Source organism: Amphibalanus amphitrite, unplaced genomic scaffold (genome assembly GCF_019059575.1).
Source record: "Amphibalanus amphitrite isolate SeventyFive unplaced genomic scaffold, NRLGWU_Aamphi_draft 000011F_arrow, whole genome shotgun sequence".
Lineage (NCBI taxonomy): Eukaryota > Metazoa > Arthropoda > Thecostraca > Balanomorpha > Balanidae > Amphibalanus > Amphibalanus amphitrite.
The window spans coordinates 1360036-1379314 of NW_024881507.1; the positions used below are offsets into that span (position 1 = coordinate 1360036).

General features: G+C 49.4%; 1 protein-coding gene across 4 annotated transcripts; it reads right to left on the reverse strand.

The window, feature by feature from the left end:
• Window positions 1–12507: 12507 nt before the first annotated feature.
• Window positions 12508–16881, reverse strand: LOC122382198 (transcription initiation factor TFIID subunit 11-like). Of its 4 annotated transcripts, none has more exons than XM_043367215.1 (7): window positions 16847–16881; window positions 16060–16242; window positions 15525–15633; window positions 15049–15136; window positions 14563–14659; window positions 14226–14358; window positions 12508–13150 (listed from the first exon to the last, which is right to left on the reverse strand). In XM_043367215.1, the coding sequence occupies exons 1-7, from the start codon at window positions 16878–16880 to the stop codon at window positions 13060–13062; spliced, it is 735 nt and encodes a 244-aa protein (XP_043223150.1). In that variant the 5' UTR covers window position 16881; the 3' UTR covers window positions 12508–13059. The 4 variants fall into 4 exon arrangements, with proteins under 4 accessions (XP_043223150.1, XP_043223159.1, XP_043223169.1 ...); XM_043367224.1 differs by having other exon boundaries at window positions 16723–16864; XM_043367234.1 differs by having other exon boundaries at window positions 16804–16847.
• Window positions 16882–19279: the final 2398 nt, after the last annotated feature.

The window sequence follows — 19279 nt, forward strand, 5'->3', positions numbered from 1 at the left end:
GCGATGACCTAAGGTCATTTGTGGGCTATGTCGAAAATACACTTGCACAGCAGTTTTCGAGTAGATGGATTGACCGAATTCCAAATCAAAGCACATCATCGGGTAGCCCATAGGCCGTAGTAACTTTCCTTGAAAGCTGCTTTTCGATATGTGACCCCGTTTGACCTCGGCAGGTCAAAATGTGCAAATAAACGACACTCAATACGTCGCAGCCCGGATTCAGCCCAGATTCGGGACACCTCCGATCAAGCTGAAACTTGCACACAATGTAGGCCATGACATGCCCAATCCACAGTCCAAGTCATTCGGTGGCACTCCCAGCCGTTTGACCTACAGAGGTCAGCAAAGGTCACGTGGCCAAAATTTGCACAGCAGATTGTGGCCCACCCAGTAGAGCTAGAGCGCTAAAAATGGCACCAATCGACTCGCCAGCATCTAATCTTACTTTCCCAACACTCATATGACCTCTCAAGGTCATGCGATGACCTAAGGTCATTTGTGGGCTATGTCGAAAATACACTTGCACAGCAGTTTTCGAGTAGATGGATTGACCGAATTCCAAATCAAAGCACATCATCGGGTAGCCCATAGGCCGTAGAACTTTCTTTGAAAACCGCTTTTTGATATGTGAACCCGTTTGACCTCGGCAGGTCAAAATGTGCAAATAAACGACACTCAATACGTCGCAGCCCGGATTCAGCCCAGATTCGGGACACCTCTGATCAAGCTGAAACTCGCACACAATGTAGGCCATGACATGCCCAATCCACAGTCCAAGTCATTCGGTGGCACTCCCAGCCGTTTGACCTACAGAGGTCAGCAAAGGTCACGTGGCCAAAATTTGCACAGCAGATTGTGGCCCACCCAGTAGAGTAAGAGCGCTAAAAATTGCGCCAATCGACTCGCCAGCATCGAATCTTACTTTCCCATTACTCATTTGACCTCTCAAGGTCATGCGATGACCTAAGGTCATTTGTGGGCTATGTCGAAAATACACTTGCACAGCAGTTTTCGAGTAGATGGATTGACCAAATTCCAAATCAAAGCACATCATCGGGTAGCCCATAGCCCGTAGTAACTTTCCTTAAAAACCGCTTTTCGATATGTGACCCCGTTTGACCTCGGCAGGTCAAAATGTGCAAATAAACGACACTCAATACGTCGCAGCCCGGATTCAGCCCAGATTCGGGACACCTCCGATCAAGCTGAAACTTGCACACAATGTAGGCCATGACATGCCCAATCCACAGTCCAAGTCATTCGGTGGCACTCCCAGCCGATTGACCTACAGAGGTCAGCAAAGGTCACGTGGCCAAAATTTGCACAGCAGATTGTGGCCCACCCAGTAGAGCTAGAGCGCTAAAAATGGCACCAATCGACTCGCCAGCATCTAATCTTACTTTCCCAACACTCATATGACCTCTCAAGGTCATGCGATGACCTAAGGTCATTTGTGGGCTATGTCGAAAATACACTTGCACAGCAGTTTTCGAGTAGATGGATTGACCGAATTCCAAATCAAAGCACATCATCGGGTAGCCCATAGGCCGTAGAACTTTCTTTGAAAACCGCTTTTTGATATGTGAACCCGTTTGACCTCGGCAGGTCAAAATGTGCAAATAAACGACACTCAATACGTCGCAGCCCGGATTCAGCCCAGATTCGGGACACCTCTGATCAAGCTGAAACTCGCACACAATGTAGGCCATGACATGCCCAATCCACAGTCCAAGTCATTCGGTGGCACTCCCAGCCGTTTGACCTACAGAGGTCAGCAAAGGTCACGTGGCCAAAATTTGCACAGCAGATTGTGGCCCACCCAGTAGAGTAAGAGCGCTAAAAATTGCGCCAATCGACTCGCCAGCATCTAATCTTACTTTCCCATTACTCATTTGACCTCTCAAGGTCATGCGATGACCTAAGGTCATTTGTGGGCTATGTCGAAAGTACACTTGCACAGCAGTTTTCGAGTAGATGGATTGACCGAATTCCAAATCAAAGCACATCATCGGGTAGCCCATAGCCCGTAGTAACTTTCCTTAAAAACCGCTTTTCGATATGTGACCCCGTTTGACCTCGGCAGGTCAAAATGTGCAAATAAACGACACTCAATACGTCGCAGCCCGGATTCAGCCCAGATTCGGGACACCTCCGATCAAGCTGAAACTCACACACAATGTAGGCCATGACATGCCCAATCCACAGGCCAAGTCATTCGGTGGCACTCCCAGCCGATTGACCTACAGAGGTCAGCAAATGTCACGTGGCCAAAATTTGCACAGCAGATTGTGGCCCACCCAGTAGAGCTAGAGCGCTAAGAATGGCACCGATCGACTCGCCAGCATCTAATCTTACTTTCCCAACACTCATTTGACCTCTCAAGGTCATGCGATGACCTAAGGTCATTTGTGGGCTATGTCGAAAATACACTTGCACAGCAGTTTTCGAGTAGATGGATTGACCGAATTCCAAATCAAAGCACATCATCGGGTAGCCCATAGGCCGTAGTAACTTTCTATGAAAACCGCTTTTCGATATGTGACCCCGTTTGACCTCGGCAGGTCAAAATGTGCAAATAAACGACACTCAATACGTCGCAGCCCGGATTCAGCCCAGATTCGGGACACCTCTGATCAAGCTACAACTCGCACACAATGTAGGCCATGACATGCCCAATCCACAGTCAAAGTCATTCGGTGGCACTCCCAGCCGTTTGACCTACAGAGGTCAGCAAAGGTCACGTGGCCAAAATTTGCACAGCAGATTGTGGCCCACCCAGTAGAGCTAGAGCGCTAAAAATGGCACCAATCGACTCGCCAGCATCTACTCTTACTTTGCCAACACTCATATGACCTCTCAAGGTCATGCGATGACCTAAGGTCATTTGTGGGCTATGTCGAAAATACACTTGCACAGCAGTTTTCGAGTAGATGGATTGACCGAATTCCAAATCAAAGCACATCATAGGCCCATAGGCCGTAGTAACTTTCTTTGAAAACCGCTTTTCGATATGTGACCCCGTTTGACCTCGGCAGGTCAAAATGTGCAAATAAACGACACTCAATACGTCGCAGCCCGGATTCAGCCCAGATTCGGGACACCTCCGATCAAGCTGAAACTCGCACACAATGTAGGCCATGACATGCTTAATCCACAGTCCAAGTCATTCGGTGGCACTCCCAGCCGTTTGACCTACAGAGGTCAGCAAAGGTCACGTGGCCCAAATTTGCACAGCAGATTGTGGCCCACCCAGTAGAGCTAGAGCGCTAAAAATGGCACCAATCGACTCGCCACCATCTAATCTTACTTTCCCAACACTCATTTGACCTCTCAAGGTCATGCGATGACCTAAGGTCATTTGTGGGCTATGTCGAAATTACACTTGCACAGCAGTTTTCGAGTAGATGGATTGACCGAATTCCAAATCAAGGCACATCATCGGGTAGCCCATAGCCCGTAGTAACTTTCCTTGAAAACCGCTTTTCGATATGTGACCCCGTTTGACCTCGGCAGGTCAAAATGTGCAAATAAACGACACTCAATACGTCGCAGCCCGGATTCAGCCCAGATTCGGGACACCTCCGATCAAGCTGAAACTCGCACACAATGTAGGCCATGACATGCCCAATCCACAGTCAAAGTCATTCGGTGGCACTCCCAGCCGTTTGACCTACAGAGGTCAGCAAAGGTCACGTGGCCCAAATTTGCACAGCAGATTGTGGCCCACCCAGTAGAGCTAGAGCGCTAAAAATGGCACCAATCGACTTGCCAGCATCTAATCTTATTTTCCCAACACTCATATGATTTCTCAAGGTCATGCGACGACCTAAGGTCATTTGTGGGCTATGTCGAAAATACACTTGCACAGCAGTTTTCGAGTAGATGGATTGACCGAATTCCAAGTCAAAGCACATCATCGGGTAGCCCATAGCCCGTAGTAACTTTCCTTTAAAACCGCTTTTCGATATGTGACCCCGTTTGACCTCGGCAGGTCAAAATGTGCAAATAAACGACACTCAATACGTCGCAGCCCGGATTCAGCCCAGATTCGGGACACCTCCAATCAAGCTGAAACTCACACACAATGTAGGCCATGACATGCCAAATCCACAGTCCAAGTCATTCGGTGGCACTCCCAGCCGTTTGACCTACAGAGGTCAGCAAAAGTCACGTGGCCCAAATTTGCACAGCAGATTGTGGCCCACCCAGTAGAGCTAGAGCGCTAAAAATGGCACCAATCGACTCGCAAGCATCTAATCTTACTTTCCCAACACTCATTTGACCTCTCAAGGTCATGCGATGACCTAAGGTCATTTGTGGGCTATGTCGAAAATAGGGGAAGTTGGGGGAACGCCGAATACTTTTTTCTGACGCCCGTTGAGCACGCAAGGTAGACAACATAAGCTATTCTTGTTGGCGTCATTCGAGAGGCCAGTCTTTTGCCTTTCAAGCATACCAGGCGCATTTGATGAATTCGCATACCGTTAAGCGCACAAACTAAAAATATCAAAGAAGTGACTTTTTCGGCGTTGCCCCGGACTGCGGGGAAAGCCGAAAATGGGAGAAATGATCTACGGGGAATGCCGACATTGATGTTTTGCCGCTTTATCTCAAACTTTATCCAGAATTTATCAAAGCTGACACGCGTTTTAAGAGCTTGAGGACGCTTGGTGCACACTGGAAGTTATAATTGTGTGATATAATAAGAAAATGCCAGGTAAATAATTCCTTATAGGTAACAGGCCGTTGTGTCGGTTGAAAGTGTAATTTGTGTGACTAAAAATTCGCGTTGCTATTCTACAGCAGTAAAGTCCACGTAGCGTGCTTTAACGTGCGTAATTGCACGTTTTCGGCATTACCCCAGCCAGCCATACTTTCATTTGCAGGCCCATAACTTTTCAACGTGCCGTATAAATTTCAAATAGGCAGCACACTTATGCAAAGACATGCTGAAGATTACTTGACCGAATTGGCCAGACAAACGGTAGCATAATGAGTAAGAAATGGAGCTTCAAAGGCGCATGTAGTACAAGGAACGCGTACCTTGAAAACGCTCTTGGCGCCCTCACAGCCGAAGTATTCCGAATGACGACTCGTAACAAACATGCGATAATTGTAGTCACTTAAGCTTCAGAGCATCACTGACAGGTGGCATCCATGTCTTACGGTTTTCGAAATATCTCGAATTTCGGCTTTGCCCCAACTCCGGCATTGCCCCAACTTCCCCTACACTTGCACAGCAGTTTTCGAGTAGATGGATTGACCGAATTCCAAATCAAAGCACATCATCGGGTAGCCCATAGGTTGGCTGGGAGTGCCACCGATGATGTGCTTTGATTTGGAATTCGGTCAATCCATCTACTCGAAAACTGCTGTGCAAGTGTATTTTCGACATAGCCCACCCTTAGGTCATCGCATGACCTTGAGAGGTCATATGAGTGTTGGGAAAGTAAGATTAGATGCTGGCAAGTCGATTTGTGCCATTTTTAGCGCTCTAGCTCTACTGGGTGGGCCACAATCTGCTGTGCAAACTTTGGCCACGTGACCTTTGCTGACCTCTGTAGGTCAAACGGCTGGGAGTGCCACCGAATGACTTGGACTGTGGATTGGGCATGTCATGGCCTACATTGTGTGCGAGTTTCAGCTTGATCGGAGGTGTCCCGAATCTGGGCTGAATCCGGGCTGCGACGTATTGAGTGTCGTTTATTTGCACATTTTGACCTGCCGAGGTCAAACGGGGTCACATATCGAAAAGCAGTTTTCAAGGAAAGTTACTACGGGCTATGGGCCCGTAGTAACTACCCGATGATGTGCCTTGATTTGGAATTCGGTCAATCCATCTACTCGAAAACTGATGTGCAAGTGTAATTTCGACACAGCCCACAAATGACCTTAGGTCATCGCATGACCTTGAGAGGTCAAATGAGTGTTGGGAAAGTAAGATTAGATGGTGGCGAGTCGATTGGTGCCATTTTTAGCGCTTTAGCTCTACTGGGTGGGCCACAATCTGCTGTGCAAATTTGGGCCACGTGACCTTTGCTGACCTCTGTAGGTCAAACGGCTGGGAGTGCCACCGAATGACTTGGACTGTGGATTGGGCATGTCATGGCCTACATTGTGTGCGAGTTTCAGCTTGATCGGAGGTGTCCCGAATCTGGGCTGAATCCGGGCTGCGACGTATTGAGTGTCGTTTATTTGCACATTTTGACCTGCCGAGGTCAAACGGGGTCACATATCGAAAAGCGGTTTTCAAAGAAAGTTACTACGGCCTATGGGCTACCCGATGATGTGCTTTGATTTGGAATTCGGTCAATCCATCTACTCGAAAACTGCTGTGCAAGTGTAATTTCGACATAGCCCACAAATGACCTTAGGTCATCGCATGACCTTGAGAGGTCAAATGGGTGTTGGGAAAGTAAGATTAGATGCTGGCAAGTCGATTGGTGCCATTGTTAGCGCTCTAGCTCTACTGGGTGGGCCACAATCTGCTGTGCAAATTTTGGCCACGTGACCTTTGCTGACCTCTGTAGGTCAAACGGCTGGGAGTGCCACCGAATGACTTTGACTGTGGATTGGGCATGTCATGGCCTACATTGTGTGCGAGTTTCAGCTTGATCAGAGGTGTCCCGAATCTGGGCTGAATCCGGGCTGAATCTGGGCTGAATATGGGCTGTCTTGACGGACATCCATCCTGACAGCGTCGAATCCCCACCAACCACCCCGCCACCTCCAGGGACTGGTTCGTGTGTCAATAGTAGCGTAGGTGACAATTTCCTCATCCTCTTCCTCCGTCCGTCACCTGTCTCTCGGGCTGCGAAGTATGTACATACCAATAGGGCGTAGATGTACCTACTTCAAGGACGCAGCCACGAGAGATGGGAGGCCGATCAACAGCCAACGGTGACAACGAGAGATTGAGGTAAAGGGAGCGGGGAAACGTTACAGAAGTTAACATAAGATAACGCTAGTTATAAAGGAATTGTCACGCATCATTAAAATACGCCAAACGAGAATGTAAAGAACGGTAAAAATGTATTATTTTAAAGTATTACAATTTTCATCGCTGCGGGGCCGCATAACTGATTGTGCATCGACATTGTGACCACTAATTTCTTGCCAGAAATCATTTCACGGCCAATGATTACCCACCCCAGCCCGTCCTACGTAACAAAATTTCTTTCGAAATGATCGATGCATTTATCTGCTCAAGCCTGCAGGATTTTCACATCGTCCTCGCTGCACCCTGGGCCTATTTCATTTTATTGACTCCAGCTGACGGACGACATTGAATGGCTTGTTCTGCTCCTCTGATTCATGTCAGTGGAAAGAGGAATTTAACAGACGTTTATGGGGCATAAGTCATGGAACACTGGCTGTGAACCCAGTGCCCCAGCATTTCTCTATAGCATATATAGATAGAAATCGGTCAGGGCGCAGTTTGCCAAGCAAGTGGAACGGGCTGAAAAGATAAAATCGCTACCGCATGTAATTACCGTTAAAATTATGAGGGCCACGGATGACGGAGTTGTCCTCAGAAAAACACTAAAATTGTTACGACGGTTGAACGGGCCCAAAGTAAGTGGGCGGGACTGAGGGCAGACCCAGTCACCCAACTAGCTGAATAGGTTACAGGCGCGTTGTCGATGATCGGTCGATGTCTGTGAAGTAACTTCTGGTCAGAGATGAAATAAATTAGTAGACAAACTTTGCGGTAAAACTAACCAAGTATAGTAAAACCGTCCTCTCATACCGTGAACCAGAGCCGGCCATGCCGCTCCGCCCGCCTCCCGGTATAACACACCGGTGTGCTGCGGCACAGCCTACCCGGCGAGGCGACGGAGCGCTGCGGCACAGTCTATACAGCCGGGCGGCTGCGCCAGGCGGCAGCGGCCCCTGAGCCAATCGCGGATCCGGGAAGGACCGGCGTTTTGTGATCTATGCTTTTGAGTTTTGGAAGATTTAAATTTGAGACTGTTAAATGTTTAATGATATGATTGCCTGCTGGAAGTTGATGGACAGAAATTCTGTGAGCCAGGAACCGTCCGCAGTTTGTCTAGCCCAGGGCTGCGGAGTCGGAGTCGGAGTCGGAGTCGGAGTCGGTCGGAGTCGACAGTTGTGACCGGAGTCGGAGTCGGAGTCGGAGTCGATTTTAGAAACCCGAGCCGGAGTCGGAGTCGGAGTCACCGAAAATCTGTCGACTCCGCAGCCCTGCTAGGTCTGCGGAGTCGGAGTCGGGAGTTGGAGTCGGTCGGAGTCGACAATTCTGCCCGGAGTCAGAGTCGGAGTCGGAGCTGGTTTTTGAAAGCCGGAGTCGGAGTCGGAGTAGGAGTCGCCGAAAATCCATCGACTCCGCAGCCCTGGTCTAGCCTCAAGCCTGTTGTGATGACTTGTGAGCCAAGGCCTAATCAAATACATAGCTCAAGAGTACGAGGATGCGCATTATATTTGCCAATTATCAGTTGTTAGCGCTTACCATATGCATTTGAAGTCAAACGCCACATCCCACAACCAAGCCGTGCGGACGATGACCTAATGGAACGTGTGTCAGGCGACACAGCCTAGGCAGCCGTCTAACGAGCCGTCGGGTCTCGTCAGACATGCACGTATCAGGAGCCAGTGTCGGACAGCGGCTCATACAGTCCACTGCCCAGTGCCCATTTACACGCTGCGCTAGTTACGAGACACAGGCGTTGGGGGAACGAGCTAAAGAAGCGAGATACGAATCGACGACGATGGAGAGACGTCGCTTCGTACTTAAAGTGTGACAGTGACTTTCGAAAAAACTGGACAGTGGGCTGGACGAAAAATGGACAGTCGAGGTTGGTATCACTGACGTGATGCTAGCGGTGGACAATGAACGGACACGAGTTAAGTCCCTGGCGGACACTGGACCCTGGACGGACACGGAGTCGGACTCCGCTGGTGCCGGTGACGGATACTGGATGGCAGCAGCTGATAACTAGGGAACAGGAGGCAGGAGCCCATTGTGTCTTGAAGGCTCACAGAGTCTTCAGAATTATCCATCAATAGTCGCGTTTACATAGCATTTTTGACGAGGCTCTAGCTCATTCATTTTGCGATAATTTCGAAGCAGTGATGTTTGTATATTTAGAGGGGATATTTTGTTAATTGTAAAGCATCATTGGCATCTTTTGCAACATAACGGGCGGAGCTATAAGCTTGCAACAATCCCTATGTAAACGGGGCTAATACCGAGGTGCAACAAAAGAGCTTCACTGAGGCATTTGTCTACACCACGATGAACCTCCTCAGGCAAGGCGTTTCAAATTGACCAAAGCCTTTAACTAGTTCTCCCCAGCAGAGCTGACGCAGAGGTTTTAAGAACCTAATGTAAAATGTTGGGGGCACACGAACGCCGACGAGCTCACACTGCACTCAGTGTATAATGTATATCCAGTATCCACATTCCACAAAATATGCTAATCGACAGTCAGACGCGAACCAACCACATTGGACACTACACACTAGGTCACATACATTATACATAATTATACATCACATACATTATACATCGCATACATTATACATACATCATACGCTGACGCCCAGCCCGTCCGTCAGTGGCAGGTGACAGCACCAGCCGAGCCGGGCACGCCTCCCATAACAGTCGGGCAGCCGGGCGCCAAATCGTCATGACAACGGTACGGGTGGGTGTGTTGTTTACAGGCGCTATCAGCGGTATTTACAAAGGAACTTGAGTGCTGGGGCCTTCACACAAAGTTCGCAGTGAGTGAGAGGGTCGAGTCTCTGGATGTGAATCTTGGTAGGTAGACATCAGGGTATATTGAGGGTAGACATTGTGATTTGTGAACTACATTTTGGAAAGAAGTCCACTCGCAACGGCGATCTGGTTAAATGATGTTTCAAAGGCCCGAATGAGGACGGATCTAAAAATATTCCAGTAGCAGGAATATAAGGCTTCCAGTCCTACGGCAATCATTCGCCCGCGTTCTCCCGTCTGTGGCTGGGCTCAGACTCGTCTCACCCCGTACCGTGACTCTTATCACTGAGGAAGGGTCAATTACGACCCGAGGCATTCAAACTACGCTGACCTCAGCTCAGCAGTCAGCTGCCTGCAGCATCTGTCTCTCTCACGGGCAAACGGAGCTGTGCTTACCGTGCCATGGAACCGGTTTCATCCAGTAGGGTCTGGATATAACCGGACTTAAACCTCATATGTCCTGACTGGTGCATCCCGAGAGCATCGACTACGGCGGGATGTTGTTTTACTGCCGTTGCTTGCTCGAGCTCGGACGAGTCGTTTCGCGTCTTAGCAATTAGCATTTAAAGATCGAGAGCTGCTTCATACCCTGGACAGTGGGCTTAGAGACTATCACTAGACCAAGACTATGTAGATTGTAATTCAGGGTGTTAAGTGTAGTCTGCAGTGAGGCAATTCATCTTCATCTTCATCTTCATCTTCGTGTTATCGGGGCAAGAGGCACGATGTCCTGTAGGGCCCGTTCTCGCCGATTTCCATAACTTCACTTAGTACTCAGTCTGTTACAGGAGTGGAGTACCAGATCGACTCCCAGTGTGCATCCAGCCTGTTCTTAAAGACGTTTGACTGAGGGCGAATGTACAATTTCTGCTGGAAGCCCGTTCCAATCGTTAATACACCGCACAGAAAATGAATTCAGTCTGGCACGGCAGGTTGCCCGAGGCTTCCGTAGTTTAAGTGTGTGACCCCGAGTTCGCCTTTCAGGATTCGTTGCCAGAAGCTCTGAAGGATCAGTATCAACGTGGCCGTGCAGCATCTTGTATGCGTGAATCATATCCATGCGTCTACGCCGATAGTACAGTGACGGGAGCTTCAGTCTCTTCAGCCTTTCAGGATATGGAAGGTGGCGGATGCTCACCACTAACCGGGTGGCTCTTCTTTGAACCCTTTCGACTGCCTTCTGATCAGCTCTATTGAACGGACCCCAAACAAGACTGCTGAACTCCAGGTGAGGCCGCACGAGAGATTTGAACAGAAGAGGCAGGGTAAATTCATCTAAAAAGGCGAAGGACCGGCGGATGACCGCAAGAACTTGAGACGCTTTGAAGACCGCCGTAGACGCTTGCTGTCGAAACTTCAAGATTGAGTCGATTACACGGCAACGAATGACTTTAGAGCTGTCGTGCGACAGGGATCATCCTGCACATTTTGGGGAATTCCGCTGGGCTGAGCATCAATCAAATGTCTTATTAATTACGAGCATTTACGAATAAGGAACATCAACTTACAACTATCAAAATTATAATGATACTTAATGCAATATTTATCATAGGGCAATATTGTAATAAGTAACTCATGCAAGTAGGAATGTTGCACGCTGACTTGCTTGCTCAATATTCCAAGAACCTTTCAACTGTATGGGAAGACGGGTCAGGGCGGTCAATCCATCGCACTGGCTAGGGTTCATTCTAGGTATAGTATAAAGCTCTGGGTAAACTCAAATGACGGTCGTACGACGTGCACTGACAATTTGCATATCTCAGGTCATCCATAATCTAAGCAATACAAGGTCCACGGCCTTCGCCGAATGGAAGTCACGCCCATCTTATGCCAGCCTCTCGAGAGTACGGATTCTGAAAAGATTTACACAGGGGTAAATATGTTGTCTCGTGGTAGCTGCCGCGACTGGGAATGCCAGAGTTAGTCGGAGCGGTGACCGGTTGGGTTCGTTATAATCACTAGCCACATCCAACCGCACAACGACATGGATCGGACAAAGCGACCCAACGACCCACCTACCCATACAGAACTGGCCCTGCAGAGGCCCAACGATACCCCCGAAAACCGACCGGGGGAGCGGTAGACGTGCCCTTTCGGGGAACGGGGGAGGGTAGAGCCAACCACGCGGTGGACTCAGAGTAGCAACAGACACCGGCCAGAAATGTCACTGAACGGACACCAAGCGGATGCCCTAGGTGAGACGACTCGGGAAATCGAACTACGGAGGCTCACGTTCACATCGCTCTGGGGCCATCAGGCGTATCTGACGTCCAGTCACTAAGCTCCACAGCTTATGTAGCGGGTCGTCAATCACAGTCCGCCCCTCCCCCCCCCCCCCCCACCGGAACCGACCGACAGCGGGGAACAACCGACACGCACCGGCGTGACCCGCATAGAACCGCACCGAACCGGCTCATGTCAGCGGTTCAATATATGCGCCGGGGGACGGGAAGGGGGGCAAAGGCGGGGCTGGGGTGCTGGGGCACACCGTTTGCCGCCACTGGCAGTGCTCTGTTTGCACCGGCATCACCAAATGTCAAGGTAACGCTGCACTTCGTGTCGAACCACTAGCAAACGAAACTTGAACTATACGAGTTATTCATGGGGTCTTTAACACCTTTGATTCGGTGCAAGATAACTAAGGACGATTAAATTTAAAATAGTGCGATTTCTCAAAACTCGGTGTACCCTGGTTCCATTCGATGCAGGGGTTCTACCCATAAAGTTGAGCCTAACTTTCAAAGGAAAACTGTGAAAGGAAAGGAAACGATAAATGCAGAATATATTCAGGACCGCGGTGGGCAACCACTGATTATAAACGCAATACCGAGATCGCCAGTCGGTGACAATGCCCCCTAACTCACAAGTGGTCGGTCTGTGATACACGCCAACAGCTGTGACGGCATCAAAAGACAATAAACGGCGACCACCCGGCCCGGCAGAGTCTCCCACTGTCACCTGCACCTGACCGTCCTTACGACGGGTAATAGGCGCGCCCAACTGGACCACTCGGCGGGATCGGGACGGATCGCTTCCACACGGACACGGCTCACTTCACGGCATTGTTCGGTGAAAGACGAACCGCTTAGTCGCTGGACGTCACGGCAGGATGCAGGAAGGCGAGATGGACGTCAGGTGTCACGACTCAGGTGATCACGGAGTTCGCAGGGACCAACAGGTGGGTTGTTTAGGTCAGAACAGGCCACAGAGGTACTCACTCATTGTAGGATCTTGCGGCATATCCAGCCATTCAATTAAAACTCTTCGCTCGCGCACCCGTCGAACGGGTTCTCAGAACCCGGGTTTCTCAGCGGTGGTTACTCCCAGCGCCGCCCTTGGCCGCGGTTACGGTAGATGATGCCGAGCACCTTCTCCACGGCGGACGGAGGGGGCGGAGAGTCGTCAAACCTGGACAGAGGAGCGGGGTAGGTGAGGGTAGGGAGAGGGGAGGGAGAGAGGGGAGGGTGGCCCGGTGGTCGAACACGAGACAACATGAACATCACCCATCAGGTAGGTATATGACAATGAGGGCGACATGAACAGGGGATACGACACGAGAGGGACAGGCTGGAAAACTGGAAAAAATCGAAAGTAGGTTAGCAACTATCTATAAAATATTCACAAAAGCGATCAATAATCTGAATCCACAGCCATGAGCCAACGATTGGTGAATGGACCGTCTAAACGCCAAATCTGACGCGCCGAGGGCCGTTGCAAGCCTGCAGGCTTGCGAGTCGAATACGCCACCCGGAAGGTGGAAATAGCCGGGCACTGAGCGGCCACTTTGAACCAAATGACTGGCCACCTAGCCGTGCCAATGTGGCTACAGATGGTCAATATGGTGCAATATCCACATGCGCAGTTCGCTCGCGTCTAGAAAAGCAAACTAACCACGCATGAGATGACGTTATGAGACATGATGTATTGGTGCAATAGACATGTTACATAAAGAGGGCTCTAAACTCCTTACCTATTGGTCAATTCACAAATATACAATCTGACATGATTTCGGGCGGGCCCGTGAACGATGAGTTGTGAGATACACACGATGAACTGCTGGGGCGGATCACTTATCGAAGTTTATCTTGTACTAAAGTCGTGCGATATGACCCCACAAAGCAAGCCCACTCTCTGGGGTTGTCACCATCACAAACAGAAGTTATGCAACTCTCCGTCCCGTCAGCATCCCATCAGCGAATCTATCCCTGTGTTCGGTCGTGCCGTTTTTCGCGTGTAATTTCCACGCTGAGGACTCCCTCACGGAAACAGCCGTTCGGGCATCGCAGAACGCGAGGAATCCCGCGGGATCCTCGAAACGGCATGCCCGAACGGCCGTTTTCGTGAGGAATTCCTCGGCGTGGAAATTCCTCACGAACTAGTTAAGGCACGTCCGAACGCAGGATATAAAGCGTCTGGCAGTACAAAGCGCAGCGAGCGACACCAGCGGTCTCTAGCGGCTACGGCGTCGGCGGAGCTTCATAACCTGAACACGGGGCGGCGCTGTTTCATCGACGGGATAAAGGTGCCCGGCTTGCGGCGCAGGCGGCGCACCGCCTCGCGCAGGTGGCGCGGCTGCACGGGGCCCGCGTCATCCGTCTCGTCCTTAACGTCCAGAGCTGAGGGCGAGTGGCGAACAGGTCAGTTATTGCAATTTTAGTACTTCCGAGTTCTGATCATCGGAAACCTTCCTGAAAACTGAAGACAAGATTCATTCATATATACTAAATAGAATTATCATTGCCTCTAAACAGCGAAATTCGGGACACTGGCTATCATTGAGCGTCACCGACTCTGCCCTTCCCCGAGCAGCCCGCACCTACCTTCTTCCATGACCTCTCCGACAAACACCTTGGCGATGCCGGACATGGCGATGACGGCGTTCTGGGAGACGGAGCAGGTAGTCAGCGTCTGCATCAGCTGCAAGTGAGGAGGTCGGCACGGTCAGTGCGCGGTCAGGTTATCTTTGGGATACGGAGACATGAGGCGACTGGGTCCGGGCGGGCAATAGTTAAAGCCCGATCCGAACCATCACGGCATTTATTGGGAAAATACGCCTACAATTAGCAATTGATATCCTTCGCGGCGTTCAAACACGCGTGCTCAAACAGGCGCAACCGAATCGGTTGCGTTATTCAAAGTCATTTGACTATCCAGCCAGACGAACACTTACAAAGTGAAAAGTCCTCAAGAAGAGGAAGCAATACGTAAAACGAGACACTCTACGTGAGGGTAAGAAGTCTCCGTTCGCGAACAGCCATCATCATTTCATCAGTGAGTTTGGACCGTCAGTGCGCGCCGACACTCACCCGTTTGATGGCGGCCTTTGGGAAGGCGGCGCGCCGGTACATTTCGTACCGGTCCAGCTGCTCCTCGGTGAAGTACGACACTAGCACCCTGACGGAGACGGAGGGGGCGGGGCATCAGTGGAGCACGATATTTCACAGGCAATTAAGCACTCGGTGACACTGTGTGCAGTATTCAACCATGCATACATGCTTTACTCCACAAAACCTTTTTGGGTCAGATTTCCTCATTTTCTACACATTGTCTCGTCAGCGTATTGTCATCGGGGTTCGGTCGCAAAACTGAGGACAGTTTGGGGAAGTTATTGTCTATTGAAGCAGTTGTAAAATTAAATTACCTTCATAGAGGTTATGATATTTTTCGAAGTGAAATGCATAAATGTCGATACTCTTGACCTTGCGTTTCAAAGCATAATTGCAAAAATGACACGCATGAAATGAAAATAAAAATCCATAAACAATCTCCCAGTCCCACTCACTGCATCTTCTCGCGCTCCTCCTCCTCGAGCTCCTGCCGGGAGCGCCCTTGTTCCGCTGACTCCTCCTGGGAGGAGGACTCGGACGGCCGCGGCAGCTGGATCTCCGAGTCTGTGGAGCCGCACACCGGCACAAAGTCAGCGGAGCCGTGCAGCACGGACGGCGCAGCCGAACAAACCACAGAGCGGCTATCCTGATTTAATGACGTAGGTAATGCATTTGAGATTTATGGACAGTGCCCAATGCCCATCGATTAATTGGAGGCTGCCACTCGAGCCAGTAACCACAAAAAGACGATAGTATTCTGTGCTTTCCTGTTTCCACAAAGGAAAACAGAAAATACCATTCTGGTCATATCCATGGCAGTCAGAGACACATCACATAGATTTCGGAGTAGTACATTCCCTACTACTGATTTTTCATTCAAGGATGAAAATTCCAATCTGAGTTTCCTCATACTTTGTTTTCAGGCAAATACCAGCCTGATCCGCGAGATAGACTCAACCACTCCCATGGACTCAGGAACTCGATATTCACCTGCAGTGGGTGTGATGGGGTCAGACAACTCGTCAGCCTCAGAATCCAGGCGGACTCGCTTGGTCGGAGGCGAAGAGAGCAGCTGGGAGAGTGGATCAGTAGTAGGACCCGGAGTGGACGGAGTCGTCACCAGTTCAGAGCCAGACTCACTGGAGACGCTCATCCTGACAGCTAATCCCAGAGCTACTGAAACACAATAAATGGTCAGCTGACTCTCAGAGTGGCAATCATTACATTGTCAGCAGTGGTAGGCCTTTGGCAGCAGCAGTTAAGTGGAACACGATGGTGGGGCCAGCGCCTTCTGCACAAACCTCACATTATTGACCACACCACACTATACAAATCTAGATTTTGGAGCAACATAGAAACACTGGTGCAGTGCAAAAATATATTCGTACTTGGACTAAATTTGGTGCACAGGCAATAGAGAAGATGTAACCAAGCACCCATTACCAAAATACTGTGCCACATTTATAAAACCTAAAAAATTTCAAAGTAGTATGCTTAACAGATGCTTGGATGCCAGATCAGATGTGAGCCCTACAACAAAAAAGCCTAGCAAAAAGGTCAATTTCAAGTTCATCCTTATTGTTATTCAAAGTTCAAGCTCCGAAGCAGGACCGGATCTCGGTAGTCACAGCTTTTGGCCAAATTAAAGCTTACGGTCAAAACATCAATAATGATATCCGTACAAGCCAACAGCCGCTTAAAATTTCAATTTAGAAATTAATTATAATCACAGACCCTCATAATAGGCAAAAATTAAAGCAAAACAAAACGAGAATACAAGACGTAAGCAGCTTTTGTCGCTTTGACGCCATATTTGACAACGCCTGTACACAGCGATGGTAGTACAACAGTACTAAATTGTTTTGGTCTGTAAATGTCATAAAAAATAAACATAAAACATAAATTGTAAACCAATATCTCAGTATATGGCACGTTCTAACCATCTTTCTAAGCCCCTTATCTTCAAAAGCTTAAGATTATGATGTGACAATGATAAGTAGTACCTAACCGGCTTTGGCCAGTTTTCACCCGACGAACGGGAGAGCCGAAGCTGAAGACTGAAGTTCGCGATCACACACTGCATAGATCAAGAAATAGATATCGTCGGCACCGGTTCCATGATAAACACTCAAAAAATATAAATCCACTATCTTTGTGCTAATGACTTGTCATAGGTCCGGTAACCGAAAAATATTTAGGTACCTATTATGATGAAATTAGGCAAAGCTGAACCATGATCTCAGGCAGCTTTTGCAAAATTGTCAGGGAACTCAGATTTGTTTTCAATAGAAAAACACAATTCTAACGAATAGTGTTTTAACTATTGAAAACAAACCTTCGGTTATTTATTTTCTCATAGTATGACGCTAAACTCTGGCCATACCTAAATGGCAACAGTCAACACCATTCATTGCTATTGCAAGCGACATTTGTGCATCCAAACCAAGCCTTCACTAAAGACGTCACACTCCGTTATATTTATTTGCCGTTTTTGCGAGTTAATCATAGCCAAACAACAAAGCACAACATGACACAAACGAGATAAATTTTCTCACAATTTAGCTTTGGGTGCCCGACTGCCGGCCGGGAGCGTGCCTGTCTTTCGATGTGCCAGACGAAGCACCTGATTCAGACCTCCTGGAGCTCCGATTATCCGGTACATCGGTCGGCACCTGACTCGGCGAGCGCGTGCTTCTTCGCTCTTTCCTCAGCGAAGCTCCACGCTCACGCACATTCTCCCAGGGGTCGATGGAGCCCAGCACGCCCTTGGTGCTGCGCGCGATCGCCTTTTGAATGGCGTCGAGCAGTTTCTCGTGAGAAGTGTCGCGGCCGAGCCGCTGTTTCAGCCGCTCCCAGATGACCACGCCGCGGTTGATGCGCTGCTGCAGGTCGCGGTGCTTGTCCTGCGTGTTGGAGATCTGCAGCAGGCGGAACGTGCCGGCCGCCTTCCCGGTGGTCTGGCGCACGATGGGGTAGTAGACGCCGCGGAACTGCAGCGTGCAGAGCGCGCTCGTGGAGGCCGGCAGCTCGTACAGCAGACGCACGTTGCCGCTCTCGTCGCAGAGGTCCAGCTCGGCAGCCATCGGGGGCAGAAGGGTCGCCATGCGGTCCCGCAGCCAGTCCAGCAGCACCTGGGCGTTGCAGTCGGCGTTGGCGAAGATGGAACGGTCGTCGCCCACCTTTATAATGATGTAGGTCATTTTCGGATTTGGTCACGTCGACGTGTTGGTTCGATTCGTTCGTTATTGGGGAAGGCTTCGTTTTCGCATGAAAATCTTACAAGAAAGTACAACTACACGTTCGTAAGTCGTAACTCGTAATGCTTCCGTGATTTTGACACGATTACCTTGGTGACATTTGCGAAAAACGTCAATCGCCCAATTTTATTTTCTAGTACCTAGCACTTTAACCTCCTGTTAGTTAGAATAGATCCTACGATTAGCCACCCGAGTTTACACCCAAGATACCCAAAATGCCCAGCGTTTCCCATCGGTTGGTTTGTAATGTGAGATAATCTTGTTGCTTGGCAAGTTAACAACTGTAAAATTTTAATACGTCTCGCGGCATCACCGTCAGGAAGCTTCTTGTTTAGGTGGTCAAAATCAAACCTTTTTACTGACTTACTTCATTTTCTACGCAATACCGCAGCATGTCAACTTATTGCAAGCGAGCATCCCGCAGCTATTTCAGATATCGCCGCTTGGCGTCAAGACTCACGTTCCAGCCATGCATGAAAAGACGAGGAGCAGGGCTGCTCTCGTTTGACGTCAACCTCCGCTCTGGCTCTGAGTCAGAACGGATTCGTCCCGGTTCCAAGGCCCGAGTTTCGTAGAGTGAGTGCTGATTGGGGCAGAACTGAGACCAGGCACCGTCAGCTGGGCATGGCGACGGCGCAGGGCCTGCAAATGGTCCATAGGCTCTGGGGTTACTGCTGGATTGTTGTAGTTATAGAGTATGGGAAAATCAATTGATTCACGTCATTTCCTAGATGTTCAACTCTGTGTGATGGCACAACGCAATACATTTCCTGTAGGCATGTTTTGTGATTTTTTCCAATGCGTCCCGATTTAAAAAGCCCTACCGGCAGAATCCTTCGTTAAATGGACTATCCCACCTTCTAAAATGTTGTTAAAACCAGTTAAATTGTGCCCGACTTTATAGATTGGATGACCAGGAACACGGTTCTGGCATTTATTTTTCATTAAACATC